The sequence below is a fragment of the Colletotrichum truncatum genome (genome assembly GCF_014235925.2).
Source record: "Colletotrichum truncatum strain CMES1059 chromosome Unknown Contig_0002, whole genome shotgun sequence".
Lineage (NCBI taxonomy): Eukaryota > Fungi > Ascomycota > Sordariomycetes > Glomerellales > Glomerellaceae > Colletotrichum > Colletotrichum truncatum.
In genome coordinates, this window is record NW_027222399.1 from 3,350,897 (window position 1) to 3,362,240 (window position 11,344).

At 51.9% G+C, this 11,344-nt stretch overlaps 4 protein-coding genes across 4 annotated transcripts; 2 read left to right on the plus strand and 2 right to left on the minus strand.

The window, feature by feature from the left end:
• Positions 1-642: 642 nt before the first annotated feature.
• CTRU02_203861 (tetracycline resistance protein from transposon) lies at positions 643-1,988 on the plus strand (the record flags this gene model as incomplete). Its single annotated transcript, XM_036722436.1, has 2 exons — positions 643-685; positions 772-1,988. The coding sequence occupies 2 exons, from the start codon at positions 643-645 to the stop codon at positions 1,986-1,988; spliced, it is 1,260 nt and encodes a 419-aa protein (XP_036586042.1).
• A 1,699-nt stretch (positions 1,989-3,687) lies between these two features.
• CTRU02_203862 (actin interacting protein 3) lies at positions 3,688-6,809 on the plus strand (the record flags this gene model as incomplete). Its single annotated transcript, XM_036722437.1, has 2 exons — positions 3,688-3,864; positions 4,008-6,809. The coding sequence occupies 2 exons, from the start codon at positions 3,688-3,690 to the stop codon at positions 6,807-6,809; spliced, it is 2,979 nt and encodes a 992-aa protein (XP_036586043.1).
• A 512-nt stretch (positions 6,810-7,321) lies between these two features.
• On the minus strand, positions 7,322-8,610 carry CTRU02_203863 (beta-lactamase family protein; the record flags this gene model as incomplete). Its single annotated transcript, XM_036722438.1, has 3 exons — positions 7,322-7,450; positions 7,520-8,475; positions 8,526-8,610. 3 exons carry the CDS (start codon positions 8,608-8,610, stop codon positions 7,322-7,324), a joined length of 1,170 nt encoding a protein of 389 aa, XP_036586044.1.
• An 811-nt stretch (positions 8,611-9,421) lies between these two features.
• Positions 9,422-10,639, minus strand: CTRU02_203864 (major facilitator transporter; the record flags this gene model as incomplete). The annotated part of the gene is made up of 1 exon (XM_036722439.1): positions 9,422-10,639. The coding sequence occupies one exon, from the start codon at positions 10,637-10,639 to the stop codon at positions 9,422-9,424; it is 1,218 nt and encodes a 405-aa protein (XP_036586045.1).
• Between the last annotated feature and the right edge of the window lie 705 nt (positions 10,640-11,344).

Sequence of the window (11,344 nt, forward strand, 5' to 3'; positions counted from 1 at the left end):
GTTTTCGTCACGTTTCTTGCTTTTCGTTTTTCATTTGATCATTGTTTACCAGCCCGGTGTGCCGTCTTTCGACGTGCAGGTTACTGAATAGGAGCGTGCCGTGGCAATGTAGCGCCAATCACATCCCTGAATGAACAATCAATGATCTCCTTAATTCAAACTGTTCTCAACCTGCACACGATGTCTGGTATCTTAATGACGCATTGAAATTTGTGATATTTTATCCTCTGGCTACACATTACTATCTGTTCAAATAAGAACAGCCTAGCAGGGCTGGTTAGTCTCCCGCCGATGCCTGATGTAGGTAATCATGTAATCATGCTACAATGCGGAAAACCGGCTGTCATATGCAGCCATGTCGTAGGCTATCACTGGATATGGAGGGTGCAGGACGCGAAGGCGCCCACGCGGCGTTTTTGAGAATACGCCAGCCATAGCGAAGCCAGTTAGGCAGCGGGATTCAGCCCAGGACCAACGACATACTTAAGTCTTTGTTTACACAGTCCTTCACTTGCTTCAGGTCTTGCTTGCATGTCAGATATCATTCGAAATAGAGAACCATTCACATAAGACCTACCACTCTCGACATTTGTCATTTTGACAACACGACATCAACAACATCAGGATACATAGCAGTTGAAAATGTACAGCCCTAAAATAGCTATTATTGGAGCAGGACCTGCTGGTGAGCCCATGACTTTATATCCATCATTCCTATGATTAATGACTACGCTCTCGACAGTGCCTGAGAACTGTCTAATTCGTCGCTAGGTTGCCTATTGGCACGCCTGTTGCACCTGTCCCAGATCGAAACAATAGTCTTTGAGGGTGAATCCTCGCCAAACTTTCGGTCCCAGGGCGGTACTCTAGACCTTCACACCGACACCGGACTACTCGCGCTTAAAGAGGCTGGTCTCTTTGATGATTTCAAGAAGCAAGCGAGATATGACGGCCAGTACATGGCTATCGTCGACAAAAACCATAAATACTGGTTTGTCAATACCGCTTTCGGTTTGGGGAACAAAATCCAAGAACGTCCAGAAATCGACCGATCCAAGCTACGTGAGCTGCTTGTGAACTCACTGCCAAAAGACATGGTCAAATGGGGGCATCGCCTCAAGTCAGTCAATGAGGACGGCACTCTCATCTTCGAGCATACTACAGCATCAGGTTTCGATCTAGTGGTAGGTGCAGACGGGGCATGGAGCAAGGTCCGCAACCTGCTAGCACCTGACGTCAAGCCATTATGGACCAACATTGGACTATACTCTTTGAGTATCCCGAACGCAGCGGAAACTGCTCCGGAGCTTTACAAACGGGTCAACAGGGGCAATATATTTGCCAACAGCGACGGAAAGCGAATTACGATCCAGCAGATGGGCGATGGAAGTCTGAGTGTATATGCCTCTGTAACATCAGAAAACGAAAACTGGTCAAATCCGGAAGTGTGTGGGTATGATTCGAATAACCTCGAGGCGGTCAAAAAGGCTCTTTTGGAGCAGTACGACGACTGGAACACGGATTTGACAGACTCCATCGCCAAGGCGGAAGGTGAATGTACGCCGAGGTCGTTATACGTGTTGCCGGTCGGCTTCAAGTGGACACACAGGCGCGGTGTAACGGCTATCGGAGATGCGGCTCATCTCATGACGCCGTATGCTGGTGAAGGTGTCAATGTTGCTTTGGAGGACGCGATGGTGTTGGCAAAGACTATCATCACCAGTGCAACGATTGAGAGCGGCAATCCAGAAATGCTGGATCGAATGGTTGAGGCGTTTGAAAAGGAAATGTTTCCTCGGGCGGAAAAGGTGCAGCGGCTGACGGCTGAGCTCATGCACGACTATATGTTCACCCCAGGCTCACCGCAAACCACGATCGCAACATCCATAGCAAGGCACGCTAGGTTCGCAACGCCGTGGGTTATTCATCCCCTGGTGACGGGCTCGGTGCACTCTGTCTTCTTCATGCGCAGACTGCTGGCACGATAGGGCGATATGCGTGGCTGAGCTGTCCAAACGGTTGAGCGAAGCACGATAGGTTTGGAGTCGGGATAAGGTCCCTGCCGAGGTGTCCTCAGGTTAATGCTTTATTCCGTAATAGTTACCCATGTCGTTGGGAGCCGCCAGGATATTGGCCGATCACAATCCCTTTGTGTGGCGTCGTGTGCAGGCTTGACTGCAACGTTGTCAATTTTTTACCCAGTGCCAAACAACTCCTAGCATTCTTCTTAGTGGTTCGTTGTGCAGATCATGGAAAATAAATCAGCAAGAGCCATAGACCTCTCGGGCTAGCGTCCAGTTGGTGATGTAATAATACGTCCGAGTCATGGTAAACCCGGCCGTGAGGAAAGGTTGAAACGCCTGGCTCATCTTCCTCCGACAGTAGTTTGCAGGGTTTAGATCTCCGCCTTGTGCTCTCTCCCAGCCTGACAGTAGGAGGTCGGATGCACTGACCGTATCCTCGATGGGCAGTTTGTCCAATGAGGGAATGATTCCACTGCACCTTGCGCTTGCATAGCAAACGCCCGGACTATAGTGAACGTGTGGAAGCTTGGAGTTGGCGGGAGTCAGTTGACCGCATACATCTCGACACGCCGAGTAGAGATGATGGCCTTATATGGGGATTGGCTTGGATGGGGGGGGGCGACAGGCTGCACCCCGCTCTGCGCATATCACAGACTATCGTTGTTTTGAAACATTCCAGACCTGTTTCATCCCAGACATTTTTTTTGTTATATGGTATTTGTCGTCCGGCTGAAGGGGGGGTCGACATGGTGACGAGTTGGATGGTCGAAAGCAACTGCAATGGCACATGAACTCGGATTTGGGTGGCTGGTAGTGGGCACGTGCGCCTTCGGCTTACAGGGGTGTCAAGCCACTTTAGAAGCCCTTCGGGCCTCAGCGCTCTCCACTGCTAGGATAAGGTGACGGGCAGCGGACAGTGGGCGGACTGGGGAGCGAGCGGATTGGGTGCTGGAACGAAAAGTGACGAGGGACCATGCCTTGTATTCCAGGGCAGAGGGATTGTGTATTCAGTGTGCGTTTTCTCCAGCAGACACGCGGGCTTGGGCTTCGCTGCAACTGGGTCTTTAGGCCGAAAAAGCAGTGGACGGTCGCGGCTAGACTCTCCGCTTTCCGAACACGGTTCATCATTGCATATACGTCCTGCGACCTGTACCTCGTACCTACATACCTTCACCTCGTAATTGCTTTGCGCTCCTCCTCCGCAACTTTGCAGTCATCATATCGACTTTTCCTCAGCGACACCTGCAGCTCGCGCTTTCAATACCCGCCCGAACCACGCCGTCGACGTGTATTACTTGCCCTGCCACGGCCTTTTTATTTTTTGCACGCCACACTCGTGTCTTTCGCTGCACCGAACCGGACGATCCCCTACAGCCGCCCGCCGATATCTTTTCGTCCACGGACTCGCCATCAGACGAGAATAGCTCAACCTCCTTAAACCTGCATAATCATCTCGGCAGCTCAACATATTTCGCCCTCGTCGTCCTTTTCGGTAGGGATGTTGACGACCCTTAGCTCGAATAGCTACTACCGACCCCCCACATACGAACTGCTTCACTGAGATCTCGGTTTTGGTTACCTTGTTCCGGAAAACCTATCTGGGGTATAAGGAAAAAGAGGAGGACATTCTAATCGCAAAAGCCATATATAATCAACCTGCGGCATGATGCAAGCACCGCCAGGCCCTTCGCAACGCATGCAGCGACGCTCTCCAGGTGCTGAACCTGGGCCCCCACCGAATGTGCCCGTACGCTCGATATCCCCCGGTAATGGCGTGCAGTCGCGGTCCTCCAATGCCTCGAATAGATCCGCTCCTCCAAATGGGATGCGGAGGTCGAATGTGAGTCTTGAATGCTTTTTTCCCAGACATTTCGAGCTCACTCTTGGGCTCTCACTCAATGTCCGACCCTGTGTTCAGAAGCAACCCCACCAAGCCCTAGCTCCCTCGAAGACCTATCCAGCAACTGACGAAAGTATGCACAGAACTCTACAAGCTCTGCTATGCCTCTATCTCAAATAGAAAAGAGCGTCACCCACCTGTTAGTCGCAACGAAACAACTTCTTGAGACTCTTACACAATGGTCGCGTGGCCAGGCCACCGATGGCCAGGTTTCCGACGTCTATGTGAGACTGGGATACGAGTTCAACATGGCGTGTCGGGCATTCACAGCAATCAACGTGGATACGTCCGACCTGGGTAACGTCCCCGAGTTGCTACGAAGTATCCTAGAAGCCACATTGAGCCAGGAAGCGAGCACCGAGAGCTTGGAGAAATATCTCCCTCGCATTCGAGATATAATAATCAACCTGCTTCACGGCCTTAAACGAAAGCAGCAGAAGCTGCGCCAGAAGGGACCGAGGGAAAGAGAAAGCGGCGGCTCAGCAGGTGTTCCCGAGCGGACGACGAGTACCAGTACAGTCAATAGCACGAATACTGGCCTAACGAATCTGCTTGAAGAGGGTATACAGAATGGCTACCGGCCAGATGCGCAGAGAGAATCGTCTCAATCGGCCGGCGCCCCTGCTACATCTCCGAACCGCCGCTATATCCCTCAAAGGGACCAGTCGCGGGGTTCCGTCAACTCGGAGCAGTCTTCCCTGTCTAGCAACACTTTGCAGAATATCCCCGTCATGCCGCCCTACCCCGGCGACGACTCCTCGATGCCATCTGCGCCTTCCGGAGAGATCAATGTTGACTCTTTCCCACCGCCGCCGCCGCCGCCGAAGCAGCAATCAAGTGCATTCGCTGCTTTGCAAAAGGGAGGTGACTTGGAGAGAAGAGCCTCTCGCCGATACTCCCAATATCAAATTTCCAAGCATCTCGGAGGTTCTGCGAATGGTGTGCCCTTGTTACCCTCACAGAACTCTCCGATACCCAACCGAGGCCGGGGAGAGGTGCGAGAGTCTCTTCGGGCTGTACAAACACGAGAGACTCTCCGTCAAAACCGCGCTTCAAAGCAACCTCAGTTCGAATCTTCACCATCTCAAACTCCTCGCCGTTCCAGTGACGAATCTCCGGCGGCAGAGTTACCTGCCGGCAGACCCGAGAGCCCTATTATTCAAACTCCTGAAGACAAATACCCCAAACCGAGCGCGACCCTGAAGGGCCCTTTGAGCGATGACCTCCCTATTATGTCTCATGACGACGACCCAGCGCAAAGACCTATACCACCAAGCAAGGACGAGCCAACGACCCCGCAAGTCAAGACGCCGGAGAAAAAGCGTGACACTACATTCCTCCATGAACAATCCCCGCCCTTGACAAAGGACTTGACGCTGTTTCTGCAATATAAGTCGAAAGTCAAGAAATTTGTACTCCCTGAGGGCTACAGCGAGCTTTCTATCGGGCGACTGCAGCTGGCGTTCATTGAAAAGTTCTCCTGGAACACACAGGCAAACGGTGCTGATCTGCCTGAAATCTACATCCAAGACCCCGTTTCGGGAGTGAGGCACGAGCTTGAAGACCTGTCAGATATCAAAGACAGAACGGTTCTGGTTCTTAACATCGAGCCTCTGGATGAGGTCAAGCGCCATATTGATGATGGTCTCGGTCAACTAAAGAAGATTGTGCAGGACGTGAAGCAGAACATGGATGACCAGGGTTTGGCGATTCAGCGGGTTTCGGAACGTCAACAAGAAGCGGCAACGGAGATGGCAAGACTAGCTGCGATGCCACCTGTGGCCTCGGCGCCAGCTGATGGGTCCAAGGCAGTAGTAGCTGCTGGCGGCCGCAAACTTGGCGCAGGTCATATGGCGGAGATCCAAAGTCTCCGCCGCGATTTGGCGGTTATGCGACAGGCCTATGCCAACTTCCAGTCAGAGATCCAGGGTTCCATGTCTGCCATTCGTAACAAGGCGAGCAACGTCAAGGCTGCGGTGGTCAAGGCCTCAGTCCCTAGTATTGAAGGTGATACCGGCCACGCCTACGTCACCAAGGGCCGCGAACAGCTCAACACGGATTCCGATAGGCTCGTCGCCCGCGTCGATGACTTGCAGGATTTGGTGGAAGACCTCCGGAAGGATGTTGTCCACCGTGGTGTGCGGCCACTGCCTAGGCAACTTGAGGCCGTCGCCAAGGACATCACGATGCTCGCGAAGGAGCTCAAGAAGGTGGAGGAGTACATGAAGGAGGAGAAGCCCATCTGGACCAAGATTTGGGAGAAGGAGCTCGAGGATGTGTGCAAGGGCCGTGATGAGCTACGCCTTATGGAGGATCTCATGGTCGATCTGCAAGACGATTTGGAAAAGGCCTCGGAAACGTTTGCGCTTGTTGAGCAGGCCACCAAGGAACAGATGAAGGACAACGGTACTAGTGCAAGCGCTGGCACCGCTCGTAACTTTTCCAAGGGACTAAACAGCCTGGGAAATAGTCTTGATCAGAACGCGGCGAAGGATGGTGTTCTTGGGGAGGTGAGGGCGCTGCAGCCCAACCACGAGAACCGGCTGGAGGCTATTGAAAGGGCGGAGAAGCTAAGGCAAAAGGAACTTGAGGGTCGACAAGGCAATGAACTGCAGAGAGAACTAGCAAACTTTGTCGAGGAAGGCAAGCTGAAGAAGTCTGGCGGTTTCGAGGAGGTTGAAAGAGCAAGGAAAGCCAAGGACGACAGGATCAGGAAGGAGGTCTGGGAACGACAGAATGGCGTTGTCGCTGGCGAAGGCGAGGAGGACGAAGAGGGTGTCGAGTATGAGTACGAGGAGGTGGAAGAGGAGGAAGAGGAAGAAGAGTCAGGGGCCGGCGCCGCAGCGCCTGAGGCAGAAAAGCCGCCAGCACCGCCAGCGGCTTAAGGATTCATAGGTCTACGTGTTATGCCCGTATGGAGGATATGTCAAACCCCCTTTATCTTTCCTTTCTTTACTTCATATCACGCGCCCTTGCCTCACATGGCGGAGTTTTGGGTCCGATTTATCTATTTTTTTTTTTTTTGTAAGCATTGCAGGATTGGGTCATCAGCCTGGGTGGCTGTATACCTTTTGCGCTTGTCATTTTGGCTTCCAGCGAAGGCGAATGATGGACCTGTAGTATTGCATTGCAGCTCTAGTATTTTGAAATGCCTGATATACTCGACTGCATCACAGACGGTGCGTGGGTGAGCTCCGAGGTTGAGACATGCATATGGTTTCGAGTCCTATCAAAGTGCACTATGAGATTTGTTTCGTAACTTATCCAAGACAAGTTTTATAAATGATTGAACAAAGCAAATTATAGCGTTTATACGTGTCTGAACATCAAATTCTTATAAATACAAAAAAAACAGGAACATGCTTTAGTTTGCAATTTCGTATCCCAACTCTTTCCTCTACAACGCTCTAGCCCTCGCGTATATCTCGTCCTCGAACGCCTTGATATAGTCCTTTGTCACCACCTCACCCGAAGGCGACATCTGTGTGCCGAAGACACCGCAAATTCCAGTCTCGCGATCAATCCACTATAGCTTTAGTTAGCTTCTCGACTTTCTATGCTGTAAAAGGCCATGGAGGTAAGAGATAAAACGTACCCAGAAAATGTTGGCCGCTCCGCTCCAGATCAAGGTTCCGTTCTTGCGGTACTCGTGGCTGTCTCCGTCAACAAGCAGCCCGCCGAAGCTCCAATCGTACTCCTGGGTGTCGGGGAGGTCGCCAATGGCCCACGATGGGTCCTTCATCTTTTGCAGCAGAGCCTTCTTTGGAAGACTGTCCAACTGCGGCTTGAACATCTCTGCCGTGGTCTCGGGGCGGAGCAGCTTTCCGTCGTCGACGAGAAGAGAGTAGAGAATCTCAATGTACTCATCCATTCTGCCGTGCAGACCTTGACCTCCAAGAGGAGACTTCGCGTCCCTGTTGAGGTGCTGTCCAGTGAAGGGAATGACCTTCCCGGTCACAGGGTCCCTGGCGCTGAGGGGCCAGAGTGTCTTGTCCAACTTGGTCGTGTCGAAGGTGAAAGATGTAAGGGATAGAGGTTCAAAAATGTTTTGACGCATGTACGCCTCCAGATCCTGACCCGTCAGGACTTCGACGACACGCCCTGCCCAGTCGATGGCATTGCTGTATGCCCAGGCCGTCCCCGGCTCGTAGATCATGGGGTACGAGAACCGCTCCTCGACGTTGGAACCACTGACTGGTGTTTTGCCGTTCAAGGCCTGCCAGCGCTGGATCGGGTCCAGAGAGAGAAAGTCATAGGCCGTTCCCGCAGAATGGGTTAGGAGCTGGCGGAGACTGATGGGTGATTTCCGGGGTGAAATAATGGGTTCATTGGAATCAGTGAAGCCAGTGATAACCGACTGGGAGGCCAAGGCGGGGATGTATTGGGAGACGTCTTCTTCGAGAGTCACGAGCCCGCGTTCGACGAGTTGGAGGGCGGCAACTGTAGTAATGATTTTGGTGGCGGAGGCGAGCCAGAGTGTTGATGAGGGCTCCAGTTGCGGGAGATGTGGTACATCTTCCGAGCCGATGACTTTGGAGTAGTTAAGGCGGCCTAGATGTTATGTTAGGGGCGGATTCGTGTAAGTGGAATAGTAGGCTTACCTGTCTTGTCTTTTGCGTATAAGACGACGCCTGGAAGAATGCCGTCACGAACGGCGGTTGAGATTGTCTCTTCGAATGAAGGCATGGCTAGTTATCGGAGGGTTTTAAAGTTAATATGTCAAATAATGGCAATTTGCGACTGAGGAAGTCGTGAGAAACAGATTCGGCGAGCTTGTCGAGCTGGGTTATACTGTTTGGTTTGATGATGAGCTGGTTGGTCTAAGACTACATTTGACCCCACAAAGGTTTTCTTTCCGTGACTTTATACAAATTCTTCCTCCTGCTCCTATTGACACCATGGCTGCCGACAAACGTGCCCCAGATGTCGTTTGCAAGGATTTGTTCACCTCGGAGGGATGTCGATGTTACTCCTGACAAATTAAGCTTTGGTTGGAGGATCACTGCGTCGAGAGCCCGCCACTAAGTTTAGTGCGGAATTCCCGCCCATGTTCCAGGTACCTCCCTGTCATTTTGCTGACATCAGCCGGCGAACTTCAGCCCGACCACGAGTTTTTAGCCGCAAAATCTCAATCTAGTGGGTGGGTTCCACGGAGTTGGGTCAATTGGTAAGGGTCCACGGATACGGGCTAATTGGTAAGGATCCATTGACGGTGGCGCTGTGGTAGCCATTGAAGGATTCACGATTTATCACCTGCATACATCCAATTGCGCAAGACATAGGAGTCACGCCAGCGCACAATCAACTCGCCCCGTTATCCTTGTTTATCGTGGCCAAAAATCATTGTATCATGAGAGCCATGCTTCAACATCATCAATGACAATCTGATTCAACGCTTTCACGGCTACAGAAGTAGAACAATGCTATGTATTTAACCTATGCGATATGTTTCACACCACTCAAGGCTTATTGTCTTTTCGATGGTCCGCCTCGCATTTTAATCACGGAAAGGAGAAGCTAGATTTCCAACGATAGCCACAAGATGGATCAGCAGACCCAACACCAGACTAGGCCTCGCAAGATCACCCGGCAACGAACTCAAGGCCGCGTTGCCGATGCTGGCGACAACTCCTGATGCGCCCCACGCTGTGAGAATTTGGCCATACTCAAGAGGGAACAGTTCCGGGCGAGCCAGTTCCGCCTTAACCAGGCCTGGGAGGATGCTGAAGCCGACGCCGTGGCCGAACAGGATAGTCGCAAGTGTGCCTATCGCCAAACCCTGGTTAGGCCATTGTGAAAAGGCAACTAGCAAGAGTCCCCGGGCGCAGAACAGGACGTTAAAGGCGCGGGGGATCCCAAGAAATGAGCTGAGAGGGCTTGCAAGGAGCCCGCCGGCAGCAAGCGCGAGCATGATCAGCGGCAAACCGTTCGGAGAAGAGGTGTTGACCGCCGTCGGATCATAGTATGAAGCCCCTGGCAAGAGCGCAGAGAATGCCACCATTCCGGGCAGAGCGTTGAAGAAGAGCAGAGCCCAGAGCATACCCCTCCTCGAGCCTCGGGAAACTTTTTGATCATGGCCAGTAGATGGTCCTGGCTCGGATTTAGAGGCATCGCTGGGCAGCAGAATGATGGTCGCGACACCGACACTGATGAACGCAACTCCTGCCAACTTCAAGAAACTACCAATTTCGTCTGAACTCCGTGTGCTTGACTGGTAATAGGCGGATATTGTGAAGCTTGCGGCTGCTCCCGAAGAAAATCCTAGTGGCCCTATGGCGCTCCTTGCTAGTGGACTGTTGGGGAACGCTTGGCTGACCATGAGAATAATGGCAAGGTATGTCCAACCGACGCCGATTCCACCAAAGACGAGTGAGGCGAGAACGGCTGGAAAGTTCAGAGAAGCCAAAAAATGACCCGTCGAGAGCACGGCAAGGCCCCAGAGTGCCGTACCTCGAGCAGCAGTCGAACGGCCACCGCTCTCGGCTATCAAGGTGGAGGCCGTCACAACTCCCACTGTAAGACCAGCGCTGGCGGCTCCGAAGGGAGCAAAGGACCAATTGTGTGAAGTGTTCATCAGTCTCGGAAGATCAGACTGGAGGATACTAAGAGCGTAGGCGGTTCCAACGGCGAACATATTGACGTAGCTTGCCAAAGCAACACCTAATGGTGCAGCTGTTGGTGCTGGTGTGCGTGTAGAAGTACTTGGCTGTGTCATTTTTTGGCTTTGTGTCTCAAAGAGCTGTCTAGAAGGAGCATTAATCTATAGGTATCAGCTGAAGAAATATTGTTGTCGAGAGCCAGAGAGTCAAAGTCCCAAGTCTAAAGTCTAATAAGAGAGGAGACTCATTCTTTCTAATCTCTTGGTGAGTGTTAATGAGTCTTTAAAGAACATTGAGCGCTCCGGCCTATCAGGTTGGGTCAAGGAGTAGTTTGACTAATAGACAAAACTTTAGCGGAACACCATCCGCCTTTCCGCCAGTAAACACGACAATCGTTAAATTCTGACGAAATAGCACGCATCCGCCATTCTCGTCCATTGCCATTACCCGCCGGCGGAGTATATCCGCACTTGCCGCCTGAAGCATCAGTTTCAGCACATAAAGCGCCACTTCCACTTCGTGTCCCTCGTGACCCATCTATTCCCAATGACACGACTAGAAAGACGAAGACTCTCACAATAACAACCCAAGAGGAGGGCGCAGTTCTTATCAAATGTCGTGATGTCAATGATGACTTCTTCCTCATTCCCCCCCTCTCGCGTCGACAATTTGGCCAAAGTCATGAACGCTATCAGCATCCATTCAAGAGAAGAAGTAGGTGTCACTCATACTGTGCGTCCCCTAGTTGCAGATTTCACTCTTTACCTTTACCCATCATCTACACAAACATACTAGAACACAGCAATGTTCAACGCTTGTCA